The sequence below is a fragment of the Chlamydotis macqueenii genome, chromosome 14, assembly GCF_036417535.1.
Source record: "Chlamydotis macqueenii isolate bChlMac1 chromosome 14, bChlMac1.mat, whole genome shotgun sequence".
Lineage (NCBI taxonomy): Eukaryota > Metazoa > Chordata > Aves > Otidiformes > Otididae > Chlamydotis > Chlamydotis macqueenii.
In genome coordinates, this window is record NC_141569.1 from 19711727 (window position 1) to 19728460 (window position 16734).

General features: G+C 42.4%; 1 protein-coding gene across 2 annotated transcripts in view; it reads right to left on the reverse strand.

Moving 5' to 3' along the window:
- Nucleotides 1-16734, reverse strand: part of NR3C1 (nuclear receptor subfamily 3 group C member 1) — a 70169-nt gene that overhangs the window by 14901 nt on the left and 38534 nt on the right. For both annotated transcript variants that reach the window (XM_086759202.1, XM_086759203.1), the window contains exons 3-6: nucleotides 13799-13962; nucleotides 9883-9999; nucleotides 5212-5487; nucleotides 2097-2241 (exon numbers count right to left, since the gene is read on the reverse strand). In XM_086759202.1, coding sequence (XP_086615328.1) covers nucleotides 2097-2241; nucleotides 5212-5487; nucleotides 9883-9999; nucleotides 13799-13962 — 702 coding nt within the window. The remainder of the gene's footprint in view (nucleotides 1-2096; nucleotides 2242-5211; nucleotides 5488-9882; nucleotides 10000-13798; nucleotides 13963-16734) is intronic.

Sequence of the window (16734 nt, forward strand, 5' to 3'; positions counted from 1 at the left end):
AACTCGAAGGTGGCTGTATTTTACTGAAGGATTACACACAGAAAGTTACGACCAGAGGGTTTTACGGGGAACCTGTAGCACACTGGAGAAGAAACTGCAGTTCTCTCAGTCTACATATTCTACTGAAAACAAACGTCATTTTGATAAACAATTTATTACCAAAACTGTAACTAGAATTAATTTGAGAATTAATATTTAGTATAATAGGATTCTCCTTGCAGTTTTTTCAGGAATACCGACACGTACTTATCCGGAGAGCTCTGTGGTTTTGACACATTGATAAAACAGCAGGAGTCCTCAGAATTAAAGCCAATTAGATGTTATTACGCTTACCAGTGACAACACCAATTATTTCATTTCCACCCCATGGAGACTATTTTACTCCAGAGACATATTCTAAGAACTCTAATAAACATAAGTACACAGCTGGGTGCTCACCTTTTGTTGAAAAATTATTACTACCAAAAAATGTTTACAGTTTGAAAAGTCTAGACAAATATTTACATTGGAAAAAAAGAGCATAAACAAACATTAAAAAGAAGCAGTTGGAAATGTAAATGGCTGATCTCACAGAAAATGTAACAATTATTGTATTTTTTTTAAAGTCGAGAAAAGATTTGGGAGATCTGATACTGAGGTGCAATAGGATCAAAAATACTAAACTACTGTCTCAAGCACCCCAAGGGTATTGCCTCCATCTGAAGTCAGGAAAACAGAGACATGAATAATCCCTTGTCACTTACGTCGCTTTTCAAATTACTGTCAGTGAAACTGTGATGGTAAAAAGGTTCTGTGATCGTACGTGCCCACGGCCCCGGGTAATCCTATTGATTAGTTTGCGTCCCCACAAACGGACTACGCCATCTCATGAAAAAAGAAATGGCAAATCCATAGTGATAGCATCACATGAACTGCAATCCGCAGACGGGTAAACTGGGTTTTGAGTGGCTCTGGCCAGCAACCTCCAAGATTTACATCCACAGAATATTTTCAGCAACTACCTCAGAACACAGACAAAATGCCTGGACAGGCGTTATAAATACGGCTGTCATCTCGGGAATCACAAGACTGAAAGATCACTTGAGAAGCTTGTTACGGACCATGCAGACACTCTTCCACTTGCTGGAAGCGGCTTTTGAAAATACAAGCAGAAGGACAATGACTGACACGGCTTCAACGTAAACGGCAGCCACAGAGCGTAACAGCCTACTGGTACCGTTCCCAACACACCCCGGCAGGAGAGCGCTGGAGATGGAGCGTTGGCTCTCCAGACTGGAGACAGAAAGGCAAAACCTAACCTGACCTGCTCCTGCACCTCTGACAGAGTATACGGACAGTAACATAACGGGGCGTACGTCTGCGCAACACGCTTGTACCACTGCATCTCAAATCGCGCCTTCTGCCCACCGCCTCAACGATCCCAAATTCCGTCTTTCACTCCTGTACAACACGGGATTACTGCTCAGCACCCGTTTGAAAAATACAAGGAAAACCATGCATGATGCAAGAAAGACAGACATACAAATATTTAGCAAATAATTTTTCTTCAAAATTGGTAAAAAAGTTCAACAACAACAACAACCCAGACTTTTTTCCACTTGTAACCCTGTCTTTTTAGCCAGCTTTTAATTAAGCTCAGATATAAATATTTAATTGATCCAGGACTCAGTGAAACTGGTAGGGGCACACTATCACTTTTATACAACAAACATACAGAACACCGTGCAATTTGCCAAACTCTTCTCTCCATCTCAGATCTATTTTTACCTTCAACCGTGTTGGCTCTGATAAGTGAACGATTATAATGAATGGTACAGGAACAGTTAGAATACGGAACATCTTAGTGCAAACACCTCCCACTAAAACTTCTTGATATAAATACATTTAATATCTAAAATACCTTTCTTCCATTTGACTTATTTAAAAAATTCTCAGCAATCTGCTAAAAGACAAAGGAGCTGCAAACGACAGACTGATTTGTGATCTCCGCAAGAATTTGGTACCCAGTGATTCACCTCACGAGTGCAAAACTCAGAAACACAGCATGGAGTCTGGTATCACGCTGATAACTGGGAAACGCCTCGCGTCTTACTTACTCGTTAATAATCAGATCTGGCGCAAAGCACAGGAGACTCCCATTTGACTGTTTGTATGATCTCCAGCCCAAGGCAAACGCCATGAGGAACATCCACGAGTACTGCAGAAGGGTCATTTGGTCATCCAGATGTAAATTGCGGAAACCTGGAAAAACAAAAATTGAGGTGTGACAGTATTGGTTGCAAAAAAAAACAAAAGAAAAAAATCCTCACCTAACTTGGAAAAGAACCATGGTTATGACGAGTACAACGCCTGTATTATCAATGTAGATTTTCACTTTTAAAAGTGTATTTGGTAAGAGATTCTCTAATTGTGATGACTGTACCTGAAATAACAACAAAATTTCCTGCCCTACTAGGATAATCTGATTTAGTCAAGTATTTTAGATTAGATTTTTGGTGGAAGAAAAAAAGAAATTAGGATATTAAGAAGAGGTTTCTTATGAAAAAGTTATTGCTGGATGAAAAATATGCACTTTAAAAGGGGTGCAAAATTTCAACACCATTTTCCAGCTACCAAAGTTATATTCAAATCCTTAGAATACCATTAAGGAATCCTTTGCTTACTCAAAGTTTTGCATATGTATAAATTAAGTGTTTGTAACCACAGGACTCCAGTTACACCTTCTGCACGATATGCCTGCGTACAAGACTTGAAAGGTTTGAAGAGAAAGCTCCAGTATAACTCAACCCTGAGCTGGTTTGAATGGGCAACTGTCAATCACACAAAACATAAGTAACACAGAAAAACAGGAAAAAAAGACCAACAGAAGGAGTAATTCTTGAACTCTGCATTACACCTGACATTCACACTTACATATATACATTTCACAATAAATTCCCAGCACCCCATCTACAAAAGTGCACGCAAACTGCAAACCCCGGGCTCCGACAGCCAGGACGTTAGCTACCCCCTGGGAGGACAGAGTACCAGATGGATGACTCTTGACTGGTACCACAGGCAGTAAAAGGCGGTGTAATATTAAAAAAATCTGAATATATGCGTGTACTTATCTGAAATCGATGGTGAGCTAGATTACAAAAGACAACAATTAAATATAATATATACTATAATTCATTGGGCTACCTTCCAAATATAACAGTATTTTTTACTTTTTGTGAGAGCAGTCCACTAGACAGTAAGTGGTTTAATGTCAAATTTGGTTCTTATTCAACAGCACTGAACTTACACAACATGTATTGCATCAGTTACCATCATTAACTGCTGCCAATCCTGTAAGAATACGTAGCACAGAGACAATTAAACAATGACGACACGTGTAAAATCTGAAAATTAGTCCCTTAAACATTCTGAAAAATGCAGGCAGCTTTTAATTTGCAACACTAGTTCCTGTTAGAGCCTGCCTACATTTAGCAAGAAAATCTTGTGCCATACTGAATTACTAATTATTAAAGTCTGAATTCAAGTTGATTTTATTTATTAAGCATCTGACATCTGAAGAGCTCACAAGAGTGCTGCTTCCTGAAGATATGCAAATCGATGGCATTCCGTAGATTAATATATAACAAAACTTGGTATGTGTAACAGCTTCAAAAAAAGCTTCTGGCTCTGGAGGCAGCGGTAACTACCATTTACTGCTTCTAAAATAGAAGTCAAGTATTTCAAAGTTATTTCAAACTCACTGGGTCAAATCTTGAAACGTTTGCTCAAGCCCTCCTCAGGAAAAGGCTATTTTGAAACCCCAGCTAAAGGGTTTGGCAACCAAAGCTGCCTTACTGTTAGCATGTCTGATGGTGCACCACCAGCAGCGTATACAAATTAAACACTCACGGAGAATCACCGTAGCAACCAACAAAAAGAAGATAAAAATGGTAAGAATAGTTTCTACTAATATAGTTATTAACGAGAAGACAGGCATTTTCATTAAGAGCATATGTTATAACCTCAGCAGTTTCTCTAATTAGGGAAACTGTTCAGAAGAGATTATGAACTGTTTTATGAAAATGGTAGCTAAATTTGTATTTGTGAATGCCAGATGGCCTCCTAAAGACTTGTCCCCGAAGAAAGCGTGCACACGTGACGCAGGCCTTCGCTAATCCAGTGCAACGCCCCATGGCGGAAAAGCCCGACGGATGTACAGAGCTCTCTATTCACATCTCTGCTGGATACAGATATTTGAATTTAGTCTTTCTTTCCTACCGTTAATTTATTGCCCCTACCTCAAAAGAGACACCAATAATGGTGAAATTTAATTGTCAGACTTTTGAGCTTTGGTTTGGTCCGCCCCCCCCCGACCTGTTATGTAATACTATTCTTGGGCAACATATGCATAAGGAGGTGGTTTGACGGGTTTTTTGAAAACAAGTAGCTAACGGTACTGATTAGAAGCGAAAGGGAAGGGAGACAACCACTCGTCTTTGTCATGGCAGAAATAAACAGATCTTCAGCTTTGCTTTCAGCTCTGGCCTCCCCAAAGACATACTATGGGATGTGACGTGTTACGGCCAAGGCTGAGACTGGACATCACTTCATCTGTAAGGCAGCTGCTAGCTATGTCTTCTGGTGGGAGCCAAAATAGCAGCAAACCTTCCACACTCCCCAGGAGACAGTCAGTTTAATTGTGCAGCCACACTGCTTGACAGAAAATGAGAATCTTAACTCCCACCTTGGAACTAGATGCTCAGATGCCTATTCCCAGTCAAGAAAGAACTACAGATACAGTGAGGGGCAGTAAAAAAAGAACCGCCCATGAATACACACCCAGACAAGCCAGTACAGCAGCACCAGTCTATAAAAGTCAAGAGGACCTCACTGCTAAAAATATTGAAAAAATAATTATCTAAGAGATGGAACTAGAGCTGACAAGAATAGTTCTCTGTATTACTTCTAAAACCAAATCCCTATTTTAATAGGAATTTTAACACTCAGCAGTCAAAGAGTTCAAGTGAAATGACCTAAATTGTAATAGGAGTAAATCAATTTTTGCATCTGCATTATCTTCTACTTTTCTACTCCAGAAGTATTCGAGACACGAACAAGCCCAGATATTACTAGAACTTCATCTGCGAAGGCTCTGAAGGGTCCCAAGTACAAAGACAGGTTTTAAGCACAACAAAAGGGCCGCACTCTATAACGAATGTATTTGCAGATTACCTGGTATTGCCTTTGCCCACTTGACTGCAGCCACCACCTGCCGCCCGCCCAGCATGTTGAGGGTGGACAGTATCCTCCAGCTGGAGTCGGGCAGCGTGCTGTCGTAGCCCGAGTACAGCACCTCCGGCTCGATCACCTCCAGCAGGGACACCAGCGTGGGCGTCAGCTGCGGCAGCGAGGCGGGGACGATGCTCTTGTTGCCAGGCGGTTCGGAAGCATCCCGCGTTCCCGCTACGGTAGTCTGAATTCCTTTTATCTTCTTCTTTGTTTTGCGAGCTAGGAAAGTTTTGGTAAGTCACAGGTCAGACAATGGAAAATGACCACGCAGCAACAAAAGCGTAACAGAGGAAATGCTGCTTGTGTTTTCCTGCAGTTGCGGATCAGGCAATTGAAACTTTTAAAGCATTTTTTCATAAAACTGTAAATAATTTCACATTAATTCTAATTAAACTTCCCGTGAAAATAAGTTTAATTTTACGTTTGGATGAAAGTCACATTAATGTTAAAGTTTCAAAATGTTAAATAACGTCTGCACACAGTACAAGTACGAGGCCTGATCCTCCAGTTTCTGTTACATGCAAAATTTCAGTGAAACGTCATGTGGCAGAATGACATCTGTTTGGAAATATCTGTAGGACTGTGTAAGTTCCTTAAAATATTAAGTACAGAAACCATACAGAAGAAAGGAAAAAATATATTTAATAGGTAAGAAGTTACTGAATCTCTTGAGCCAGGGAAAACATTTTTTTTTGAAAATGCTGGGCAGGAGGAGATTTTTCTCTTGCCAACTCCCTTGCATATAAATCGTTGCAGCCTAATTAAACCATAAAACCAATTCTCCATATAAATAAAACATCACACAGATATGTTAACTGTAAACTACAAAAAGTTGGAGCAACAATTTCATCAGCATATTGTCAATAACAGAGTCTCCCACTTGGCTTCCCGCTCCCCTGGATGCGGCCTGCTCCACTGCACGCACAATTTAACCCAGACCAAACCGAGACCTAGTTCTCTTCCTGTGTCTCAATTAATTAATTGATTTCTGCTCTGGAACTTCTGAGATAAATCAGTAGCACACAAAAGCATCACGTAGTGCGGTTCCACATTCAAAGCCTCTACTGACCTATTCATAATCATCAGAAATGCACCAACTCGGGAACTTAACGACAGAGAAAAATCCCCTCCTAACCCTGTTCCACCACTGGCTACGACAGAGACTTCAGAAATCAGCTGCTAAAGGTAAGGAATTCTCTGTGGACCTCGTATAAACTGCATTTTCCCAAAAGCTTACGCGCTGGCCACACCTGCCAGGACTGTCACGGGGGAGTCACAACAGTTACTTCCTTGGAGCAAAGAGCTTCTTGTTATTCTCATCTGAATTTTGAAATGGCTGCTCCAAAATCCTTTCAACATTCCGGCATTTTTTGCCCCATTCTCCTTGTTCTCAAAAGCAAACAAACTGCTCTGACGTACATTCACACGCGCACGCCTTCAGCTTAATGCAGACACCTGGTATGGAGCATTTCCAGCCCTGAAAGTCTCGTAAAAATTACAATCAGAAGAAATATATCTGATAAGACAAAGTGTTAGGCAAGAATTTTTATGAGGCTATGCTACTAGATCTGACTTGGATATATAGTTCTAACTCACAAAAAAAAAGATTGACATAATGTACTACTTTACAATTTATTTTCCAATATAAAAATAGCACTAATTTAAAACCAGCTCCTTACGGCAAATTACAGAAGATAACCCGTACAGATAAACCCAGCATGGATAGAAAAGCATCCAAGATTTTCTGTTAAAAACAAGCAACTCCCCCTCCAAAATCCCAGACGCCCTGCAGCTTGGCATCCAGCGAGGTTGCACCGGCTTCCTATTTCACGGACACACTTCCTGCCCACCGGGCAGATGGCCGGCACACGTGAGCGATGAGGCAGCTCACCATCCCAGGGGGGATGGAACCTTCCCACCACCACGCTGGAGACCAAATGCTGCCAGAGAGACATGGAAAACATGCACCTTGCTCCCAAAATGGGATTTATAATGGCGAAAACCATCGCAGTCACAGAGCAGGGCAATGGATATTATTAGAAAAGGAAGAGATCCCTCAAAAAATTGAAATAAATTCAAAATGAAGATGACACAAAACCCATAAGTTGCCAACAGTTTAACTCCAAAATGCAGTCTGAAAGGCCAAAAAAATTGAGATAACTTTTTACAGACATGAAACCTAACAATAAATCTTTTTTTTTCAAACACATCAGAAAGAGAAAGGCTGCCAAAGAATGCCAAGCGTCAATCAATGATGAAAACGGACGTGAGAATTCAAAGAAATAAAAGGTTTATCATTACTCTACTATACAAATCTGGTACCTGATACTTGACAGGTCTGTGTTCTTCCAGTCCCCCCCAAAAAACATGCAAGAGAAACAAGAAAGTTCCAGAAAAGTAGGGCCAAAGGCATGGCTGATGGCAAAGCAGACTATGGTAGAGAATTACCATTTCTAGCGTACAAGGAGTCACTGCCATCTCAGCACAAGAGCAGGTAAGAACGAAAACACCGCATGGTAAATTTTATTTATTTATTTGAAAGTAAGTTAGCCTTCTACCCAAAAGTGAAATTCACTGCAGGCACTAGAAATTGAGAGCTACTCAAAACGTGACTGGACGCGTCCATGGCAGAAGTGAGGGTAAGTGAAAGAGGCCCCGAGACTGACATGCTAGGTTGGTCTCTTGCTTCTCATTGACTGGTTTGCTTATAGCCAGTATTTAAGCACTGGGGATACACCTGATGACTTTTCAAAAAGAAATTAGCGTCTAAAAAGTATGCAAATTTAATTCTCTTTTAAACAAGAGCTATGACCCTAAAACAGCCAAGACAAAAGGAACTCCTTTTTAGTCTCTTCTGCACTTTATGCTGCCTTCTTCCGTACGACCAATTCGCCATCTGTTCAGAGCTGTGATAAACTGCTGCGTTCACGGTGGCTGTTCGCTGCTTCACAACACCTTGGGTTCTTCCATTTTTGTGTTGCTGAGCTCCTAGATCTCTTTTCCCTCTCAGTCATAAAAGCTTCCTGTCCTCCCCACCTTTTCCACCAACTTACATAACAATATCCATCCTCCAGAACGGCGCTATCCTCTAGGATTCTCTGTGCCAAAATTCAGGCAAACTAACTCTAGCTGGAAGGGCTCCAAGCTACATGCAGAAAAGTGGCAAGTGTCCGAGGTCATTCACTTTTCATCTTCTTTGGTGCAGAAAGGCAACTCAAGTAACACAGCCTAGAAGCTGAGATAGCTATACTGATGTCTGCTTGAAGAAGAGATCACAGAAATTGATGCAGGAATGGAAACTATCAGAGTAATTGACATAAGGTGCTTTATTCCTATAGATAAATATACGAATATGAGACACTCATTTTGAAAACAAGTGTGGTGAGAAAAAATAGAAACAGGTCTTAAAACAAAACGTATTCTTTTCCACCCCAGAATAAAAATTGTGCTTTTTTGCACTATTCTAAACTTTCTTTTGGCTTTACTGTTACCTCTGCTTGTTGCTGGCCACACCAGCCCCAGCAGGGCACTGCACCTTTCCACCCTGGACACCAAGAGCAGGCAGCAGACTACCCTGCTATTATCTCTGCAGCGCAAGGCTCTGACACTGGGAGTGTCTGACAAGCTAAATCCAGCTCCTGGAGACACTGGCCGACAACCTCCTGTACTTTAAGAACTTATTTTAGAAGGCACTGTTACAGATTTTGGCTGTTAAGAGATGTTCCACACAGACCATGTCAAGAAACCGACCAGCAACCTCCTCTCTTCCCTGCAAACCTCCACCACCAAGCACAGCACGCACTGTAAGCGTGGCACAGGAGGGAAGCATGTCAGACCACCCGGTTTTTCCCCTCTGCTCTGAGGGAAGGGGAAAGTACAGCAGGGCAGAAAAACTGATGGTTCGTCCTCCTGAGAGGGGGTGGAAGCAGAAGAGGAAGAAAGGACATGCTGACACAGACTCCGCTATGAGTATCATCTCTCTCTTTAACATAATTCACCACTTAGACTTTACCAAAGGGTATTTTCACTGTCTGAAATGAAACTGTTCATATTTGTATCTGACAAACACATTTTTGACATTTTTATTTTATCTGACAACTTTGATTATACAAGTATCACCACGATAACACGCTAGTAAGTACTGTATTAATCTCTACAGCTCAAGGAAAAAATATCAAGCATAAAACATAGCTGACACTAATAAAAACATTTAACGTCATTTTACAACTACTGCTGAATCTCCAGTTGATGTGGTCTTCTGTTTCTCATCAGCCATCCAGGACTTAGCAGAGAACAAATGCGTACTGGTACATTTAAATTTATTTATTGAGCCTATCTTTGCTAGAGAGATTCCGACAGACATTTAAGAAGAATCCACAGCATGAACAAAAATAATACGGACAGACAGTGCAACTGAGTACAGACAGGAAAGTATACGAGAAATTCTAGCATTAAAAAAATCTTGCTTTTCATTAAAACGCTCACACATGCCATAAAATGCAGTACTTAGTTTTAACATATTAAAGTGCTACTTAAATAACTGCTTTAGCTTCAGCAGCAGCATAACTCTTATTGTCTAGGACTCAAGAAAGGCACTTGAGCATTTGAAGTTACCTTCGAGGTTCATGCCAGCTTGAAGACATTTCCGGTAGCGGCACGCTGGACAGTTTTTCCTCCGAATTTTGTCAATAATGCAATCGTTTCTCCCAGCGCACAGATAGTTGTGCTGCCCTGGATTCACAAAGACAAACAGAATAATCATAAGCTCTACAATCAGAGTAGTAGATGAAGTCATTAATTCTCTCTGTAGCGTTAAGGATCTGGGGTCTGTGTAATACCTTTACTTACTGTACTCCATTTCTTGCAAAAATAAGATCAGTATCGTATGATTGCATATATCTACACACCAAACAGTTTAGACACCAAAGCCAATACACTTAGGAAGAAATCCTATTTCCTATTTCTTAATATCAGGCAAATTCTATTTTAAAAACTATTTTTCTCTTGCATTTCTCAAAACTATCTTCTGTAGCATGTTTCCGATTGCCCTAAATAGTTTCACGCGAGATGTAAATATGCTCACGCACACATTTTGAAAGATGCATGTCAAGATTTCTACATATGTATAGACATACCTTTCATAATTTTAAAACTCAATAAACCTCCTCCTTGTTTAACTGAAGAGTCTGAACGGACAAACCAAGTTCCCTGACATTTTTATGCATTCCCAGATTCAGAGCAAAACTGACCCACGGCAACTGCATAAACCAAAATAACTATTTCCTAGCTGTTAAGAGCAGGACAGCAGCAGACGAGAACGGTATCTAGTCTTAATTCTTTGAATTCTATGAATAATCATCTGAAGATAACTTTGTTTAAGGAAAAGCATTACTAAAAGATACACCCTTCTCCCACACAGGAATCAAGAAACAGATGCTGCTTTAGACAGCAGAATGCCACTACCTGGGCTTTCACACTGCATTTCCAAGTCCTGGCAGTGTAATAGTGAGAGAAACAAACCTGTTCTCCAAATACTGTTATTGACAATGCAGCCTAAGAGTCTTCTCACAGAAAAAGAGCTTGGTTAAGGAGTTTGCTTCACATCAGCTGTGAAAACTGTAGGTAAGCACAGCCCATTACTACGGCTTTAGTCAAACTTCTCCAGGGAAGTGTTTCAAGTTCCTTGATATTCTGAAGAGGCCCTCAACATTTTTCTGAATGAACCTCCCTCTCTTTTCCACCTGAAGAAGGGGAAGCCTTACTGACCCTCGTGCCATCTCTGTGTTTCAGGTAACTTGGAAAATAGACCCTTGAGTCACAATTCCGTTCACCATCGGCATACTAACACACTCAGAACAAACACACACACCTAACACGAACCGACGAACAGCCGTCACCACTGCAGGAGAACAGAGACTGTAATCTCGTGTCTCACAAAAATGTTCAGTGAGACCGTGGCTTCAGCATTCAATGTGGATGCTTCAGCTGTAGATTTTCCTGAGCTGTTCCATTTTTTTTTCCTAATAAAGAGCTTTCACTTCTGTGAAAGTAGTTTGATTTCTTGTATTTACTACTTCGCTATTCTTGCCTCTTTCAGGCGAAAGCTACACTGTGTCTTCATATTTAAATTAAAACCTTCTTGTCACATGAACATTTTGTGAGAAATGAAGCTGATTCCACCTTCTCCTTCATGTCCTCTGAGTGCTGCCCAAAGGACAGCCGCACAAATGAATGCATGTCACAAAACAGACAAAGATACTTCATGAACAAACACTGGTAAAATTGGTAGTGAGCAAATGGAGATATTTCCAAGGGAACTGACACCACAAGAGCGTTTCACAGAGGCCACACGCTCTTTAATGTTCCAGTGCCCGTAGCACAAGTTGGTGTCTGGGGCTCTGAAGCACCGTGAGACTGAAGGAGTCTTTGCTCGTTTGAGCACATCAGCGTGTAAAAAGCTCAGAAATTGCAGACAAAAGGATTTTGGGAGATGGAATTAAAAACGCTGAAGAACAAGGGCAATTTGAAGCACAGCAGGAGGCAGAGGAGTGGGGGGAATCTGGCGGAGAGGAGGTGTGAGGAGCTGACGCAAGGTGAGGAAGCGGAGGTGGGGAGGAGCCGAGAAGATCTGGGTTGGCAGCAGGGTGGGGTGGTGAACAGGGTTGATTCTGGGACTGGAGAAACAGAATCACAAGGGCTCTGGGCTCTGAAGCACCAGTTTCAGGCTAAATGCTGGAAAACCACTGTGCAGAGTCAGCTTGGTCTGTGCACTAACAGGGGCCTGGCAGCTATTAACAAAAAGGGTATTGCAGAAACAAACACTTTTTACATATGTTCCCAATAAGAAAAACGTCTGTAAGAGACAAAAGTAAATTATTTGTTCCTTAAAGTGAATATTAGAACTGGCAGATCCTGGAAGAGCTCCTGAAAGCATCCACAATATCTAATCCAACGGATTATGGCTGGGATAATCTGTGGAGCAATAAAAAGGAAGGTGGAGGTAAGCCTTGAGCAGTTTATTGCAATTTTTCAGCTACAAGCCTGCCTATGTTTTTGTCATTAACACAGCTGATATAAGATGTGGCAAGTCGCCATCACTGACCAAAAGGAATTACTGCGTCAGTTTCTTCATGTATCAATACTTCTGTTATTTGTTTAAGCTTGAGGACGGGCAAAACCATTGCTATGAAAAAGATTCAGATGAGGGATACTTCCTCTGAGGGATATCCAGTGACCTGATTTTAATCAAAGATACAGATGATTATTGGCTTCAAATAAAGAGCCTGGCTCTAAATGGGAGTGCAACTCCAGACAGGACCATCTGGGAGCCATGGAGAGCCCCAGCAGCTCAGTGCTTTGCACTTGAGCTCGTTATCGTCTCTTGTACTTCAGAAAGAGCTTCAGCTTCCCACAGAACTGACATCCTTTCCCCTTGTGACTAGCATGAACTGTGAGACGAACTTGACTTTTCCAATCCCTCTGAGAGGCTCCGCATTTCCATGGAGCTCCCTATTGCACCCAGGGAGCTGGGAACTGGGAGAAAGTGCTTCTGAAAGCCTGAACGGTGGCTCGTCTTTGTCAAATCAGCCTTCCCTCTTCTCGCATGAAACCCAGCTTGCAGGAACGTTAGCAAAATAACGATACTCTGATCCACTTCAAAATACCTAGAGCAGCTGCATGAAGAATGCATGAGACAGGAAACCCTGTACGGCTGTAACTAAGAATGACAGTTTCAGAGGAGAGCAATCGCTAGCCTTTCAGAGACACTGAGAATGTACTCCAACTTCTCTGCATCTCTCCGATACTGAAGCGAAGAGTCAGACACTGAGGTACAACCTCACTCATTACGTAATGCCTACTTATGCAGCCCAAAACCCACAGATTACTTATTCTGCCAGACACACTACAGATCCACAGTAAGTTCTGCATCATCTCTATCTTCCAGAATGATTCTGTTCCTGAGATTAGAGAGAAAACTTGACGATCCAAAACCACATACCTGCTCCTGTTACCTAGCCACCCCTGAAACAACACGTGGCCACGTATGTAATATAACCAATACTGCTCACAGGGAAAAACTGTCAAGCTATTGTAACCTCGCATACAACAGATTGATCGAGTTTCTCGTACACTTTTATACGCAAAACAACTAACACTAGACTTAAAAATCACAAACTTTACAAGTCTAACACGCACAGACGAGAATCTGTATATAAACAGGACAAACAAACAAAAACAAGAGTGAAAGACGAGGAAAGAAACAAACAGCCAAGACAACAATACATCCTTTTACCCTGTGAGTGAATGGGAGCATTTTACACATGTAAATGGAATCTGTGCTTCAGAGAATCACACCATTATCAATGTTACTCACCATCAGCACATCAGTGATCTAATGGATGGGATTTTTCAGTCGGATTCTAGCAAAACTGTGCATTCCAGTAAGATTGAATAGACTGGCTTTGCATGCGGATGATACGTGACGTGGATTTTATGTTTTAAACAGCAAATTCATCAAAACATGCCTTACCTTCCACAGCTCTTTTGAAGAACACTTTGCAGCTGCCGCAAGTCAGAACACCATAATGACACCCAGAGGCTTCGTCAGAGCAAACGAGGCAAAGCTTGGGAGGTGGTCCCGTAGTTGCTGAGGTTGTGGAGGGAGAAGAGCTTACATCTGATCTCATTCCAGGGCTTAGGAAAAAAAAAAAAAAAAAAAAAAAAAAAAAAGCACAAAAATACTTTTAATTAAGATCTATGGGATACTGGCAAACATCACACTGGTAGCTGCAAGAAACGGACGGACTGCCCTTCCCTCCAACACGACAGCTCTGCACACAGAGCTCACGAGGCTCTGAAACAGCTACACTATGAAATCTGGTCAAACGTAAGTAAAGCTGTATAGATATTTCACAGCCTGGGTGACTAGGACAGGATTACTTCCCTTACACATTTCTGAAGCCAAGTTTCTTGCACAATTATCCCAGCCTTTAAAACTGACCCTTAAAACACGCTCTGACTCCACGTTGTTCTCGTTAGTGGCACATCCCCTGCACTCTGCACGGAGTCCTACAGGAGCTTCGTTTCCAGTATCACCACTGTGTTCTACTGGGACACCCTTATGCAAGAAGCGGTGCAAATTAAGCCATGTACTGATAAATCTTCACGGCAATAAACGATTATTTCAGCCCAGCATTTTAGGAAAAGAATACATTACTCCTAATTTCAGGCTCTGGTTTTCCTATGTAAACACTCTGGCCATCAACAAATGAAGGGTTCGCTCTTTTACAAACCCAATCACCGTTAGAACAATAAACAACCCATCATAATCACCTTTGAGCTGCTTCTGATCAGCAGGGCTGAGCCAGCAGCGGCGGTGCCAAGGTCCAGGGGCTAATCCGTCCCAGCACGCGGAAACAGCACGGCCAGGCCCCCCGCGCTACCTGCCGAGGGCCGCCGCCGCACCTCCCGCTGTAACGCCCGTTTTGGTGAGTGCATTTTCACATGGTTTTAAACTTTTACAATCCAATTTCTACACCGTATGCTTGCAGTGATTGTCACAGAAAATTCTGTCCTACAGGGTTCCAGCCACTTTACAGATGAAGCCAGGAAGTAACGCGTTTTTAAAGACTTTGATGCCTCTACTCGGAAACGCTGCAGAACATCCATGCTCCCTAATGTGGGCTTAACTTTCGTATGTAGGCTGGCTTTTGCATGGAAAATTCCTTTTCCTCTCCTGAAGAAAGTCTGACCAGATTTGGTCACACATTTTTAAAGAAACCAGAGTTCTCAAACATTCACAAAACCCTTAAAGTTGCAGTCCAAACTAAACCAGCCGGGAGGCTCTGGTTTTGAACAGGCACCTCCGTATGTCCCGTCCCCAGAGAGCAACTGGGAAATGGCCCGGCCGGCGACGCCAAGGACTCCTGCTGTCACGTCTGCTCAGACCAGGCAGGAGTTTGATCATAAAAGCAGACACATGGAGCAGGAATCCTGCTGCTCCAATACAGAGGGCTAAAAGCCAAACCAGAACAAACGTGTCAATGAAGTCCACGTTTTGGCAAGTACGGAACCAGAGAGCAGAGCAAAGTGAAAATTTCTTGTGTCAGGGGAAAAAATGAGATGGGACATGCATGCAAAGACCTAAGAAACATGCAGACCGCCTAAAAACCAGTCTGAGACAAGCCAGGGAAGAAGGTGACCTGTCACTAAGCTGGAGCCCAGAGGGCTGAGCAGAAAAGTGAAAAACACATGAGAACACAGCAACAGCTTGAACGCGCTGGAATAGCCGTGGGAGGACGGAGAGAGGAACAAGAGCAGGACAAGGGTGGTGCGAAGGCTTCAACAGGAAAGGCTGGCAGTGGGCATGAAGGAGAATGGATGAACCTTGAGGAAAAAGGGAAGAAAAAGAATTCACCCAGGAAAGAACGCTTCTTTCCAGAACTTGGGGAAAAACCCAAATCCATCACATCACTTCTTTGCATGCAGAAAACATTTGCGAAATGCTGCAACACTACTGCCACTTTGTTACTCAACAAAGAGGCTGACAACCACCACTAGCTTGTCTGTCAGCTGAAGTCACAGTCACTGACGGATCGTATCCTGTCTATGATCCCTACGATGGCTTTTCTGTGTTTTCTAATTAATTTGTCTTCTTTTAAAGAGCAGAAAGCTATAATAAAACCCTAAGGTTGCACAATCCAGCACTCATCATCCAAGCAATGGCACAATGTAATTCAGCCCAGTTACATTTATTTGATGTCCCTACAAACACCCATCTTTAATTACATGCTCATTCTAATTTCTGCAAAGCTTGTCTGCCTTCCTCAGTGCAGAGGTGCTCGAGGAACGGATATTGTAATGATGGAGGTGGCCATTGTGTGGACCCGTCTCCGCTGATGAAGAACCAACTGACAGAAGCCAACGGCTATGGGTTTGCAGGAAAAGACACCTCACGGTTAGGGAACCCGAGGATTCAAATCTCCCTCTGCCTACGTGCGTGATGGCATTTGGTTAACACAAACCAAACTTTCCAGAGACAAGCAATCGCGTGTTCCCCACCTTCTTCACACACAGCACGGGATCTGACACACACGAAGAAAGGCACACTCACGCTACAGCTTCATGTCGACGGAGCCGTGCTTGGAGCCAAGCGACGCCCCGCTCCTCCTGCGGGAGAGACCCTTCCCCGCCAGCGCCCTCGCGGCTCTCCTGCCTGAGACAAACAATACTGACCACAAGGCTCCGCTTCCTCTCCTGACACGTGCATTACTTTCTTCTGTTGTCTGGTTTTGTTTGGTTGTTTTTCCCCCAGGCTACTGATCCATTTGGAAAAAGCAATTAAATTGTTTCTGTGCTTTGTAGTGTCATATGCAAAAAAATTAAAAATAAATAAAATTAACACTGACCTCAAAATCAAACAAATCCCCCTGCAAAACCCAGTAATCACTGGCCAGTCAAACGCTG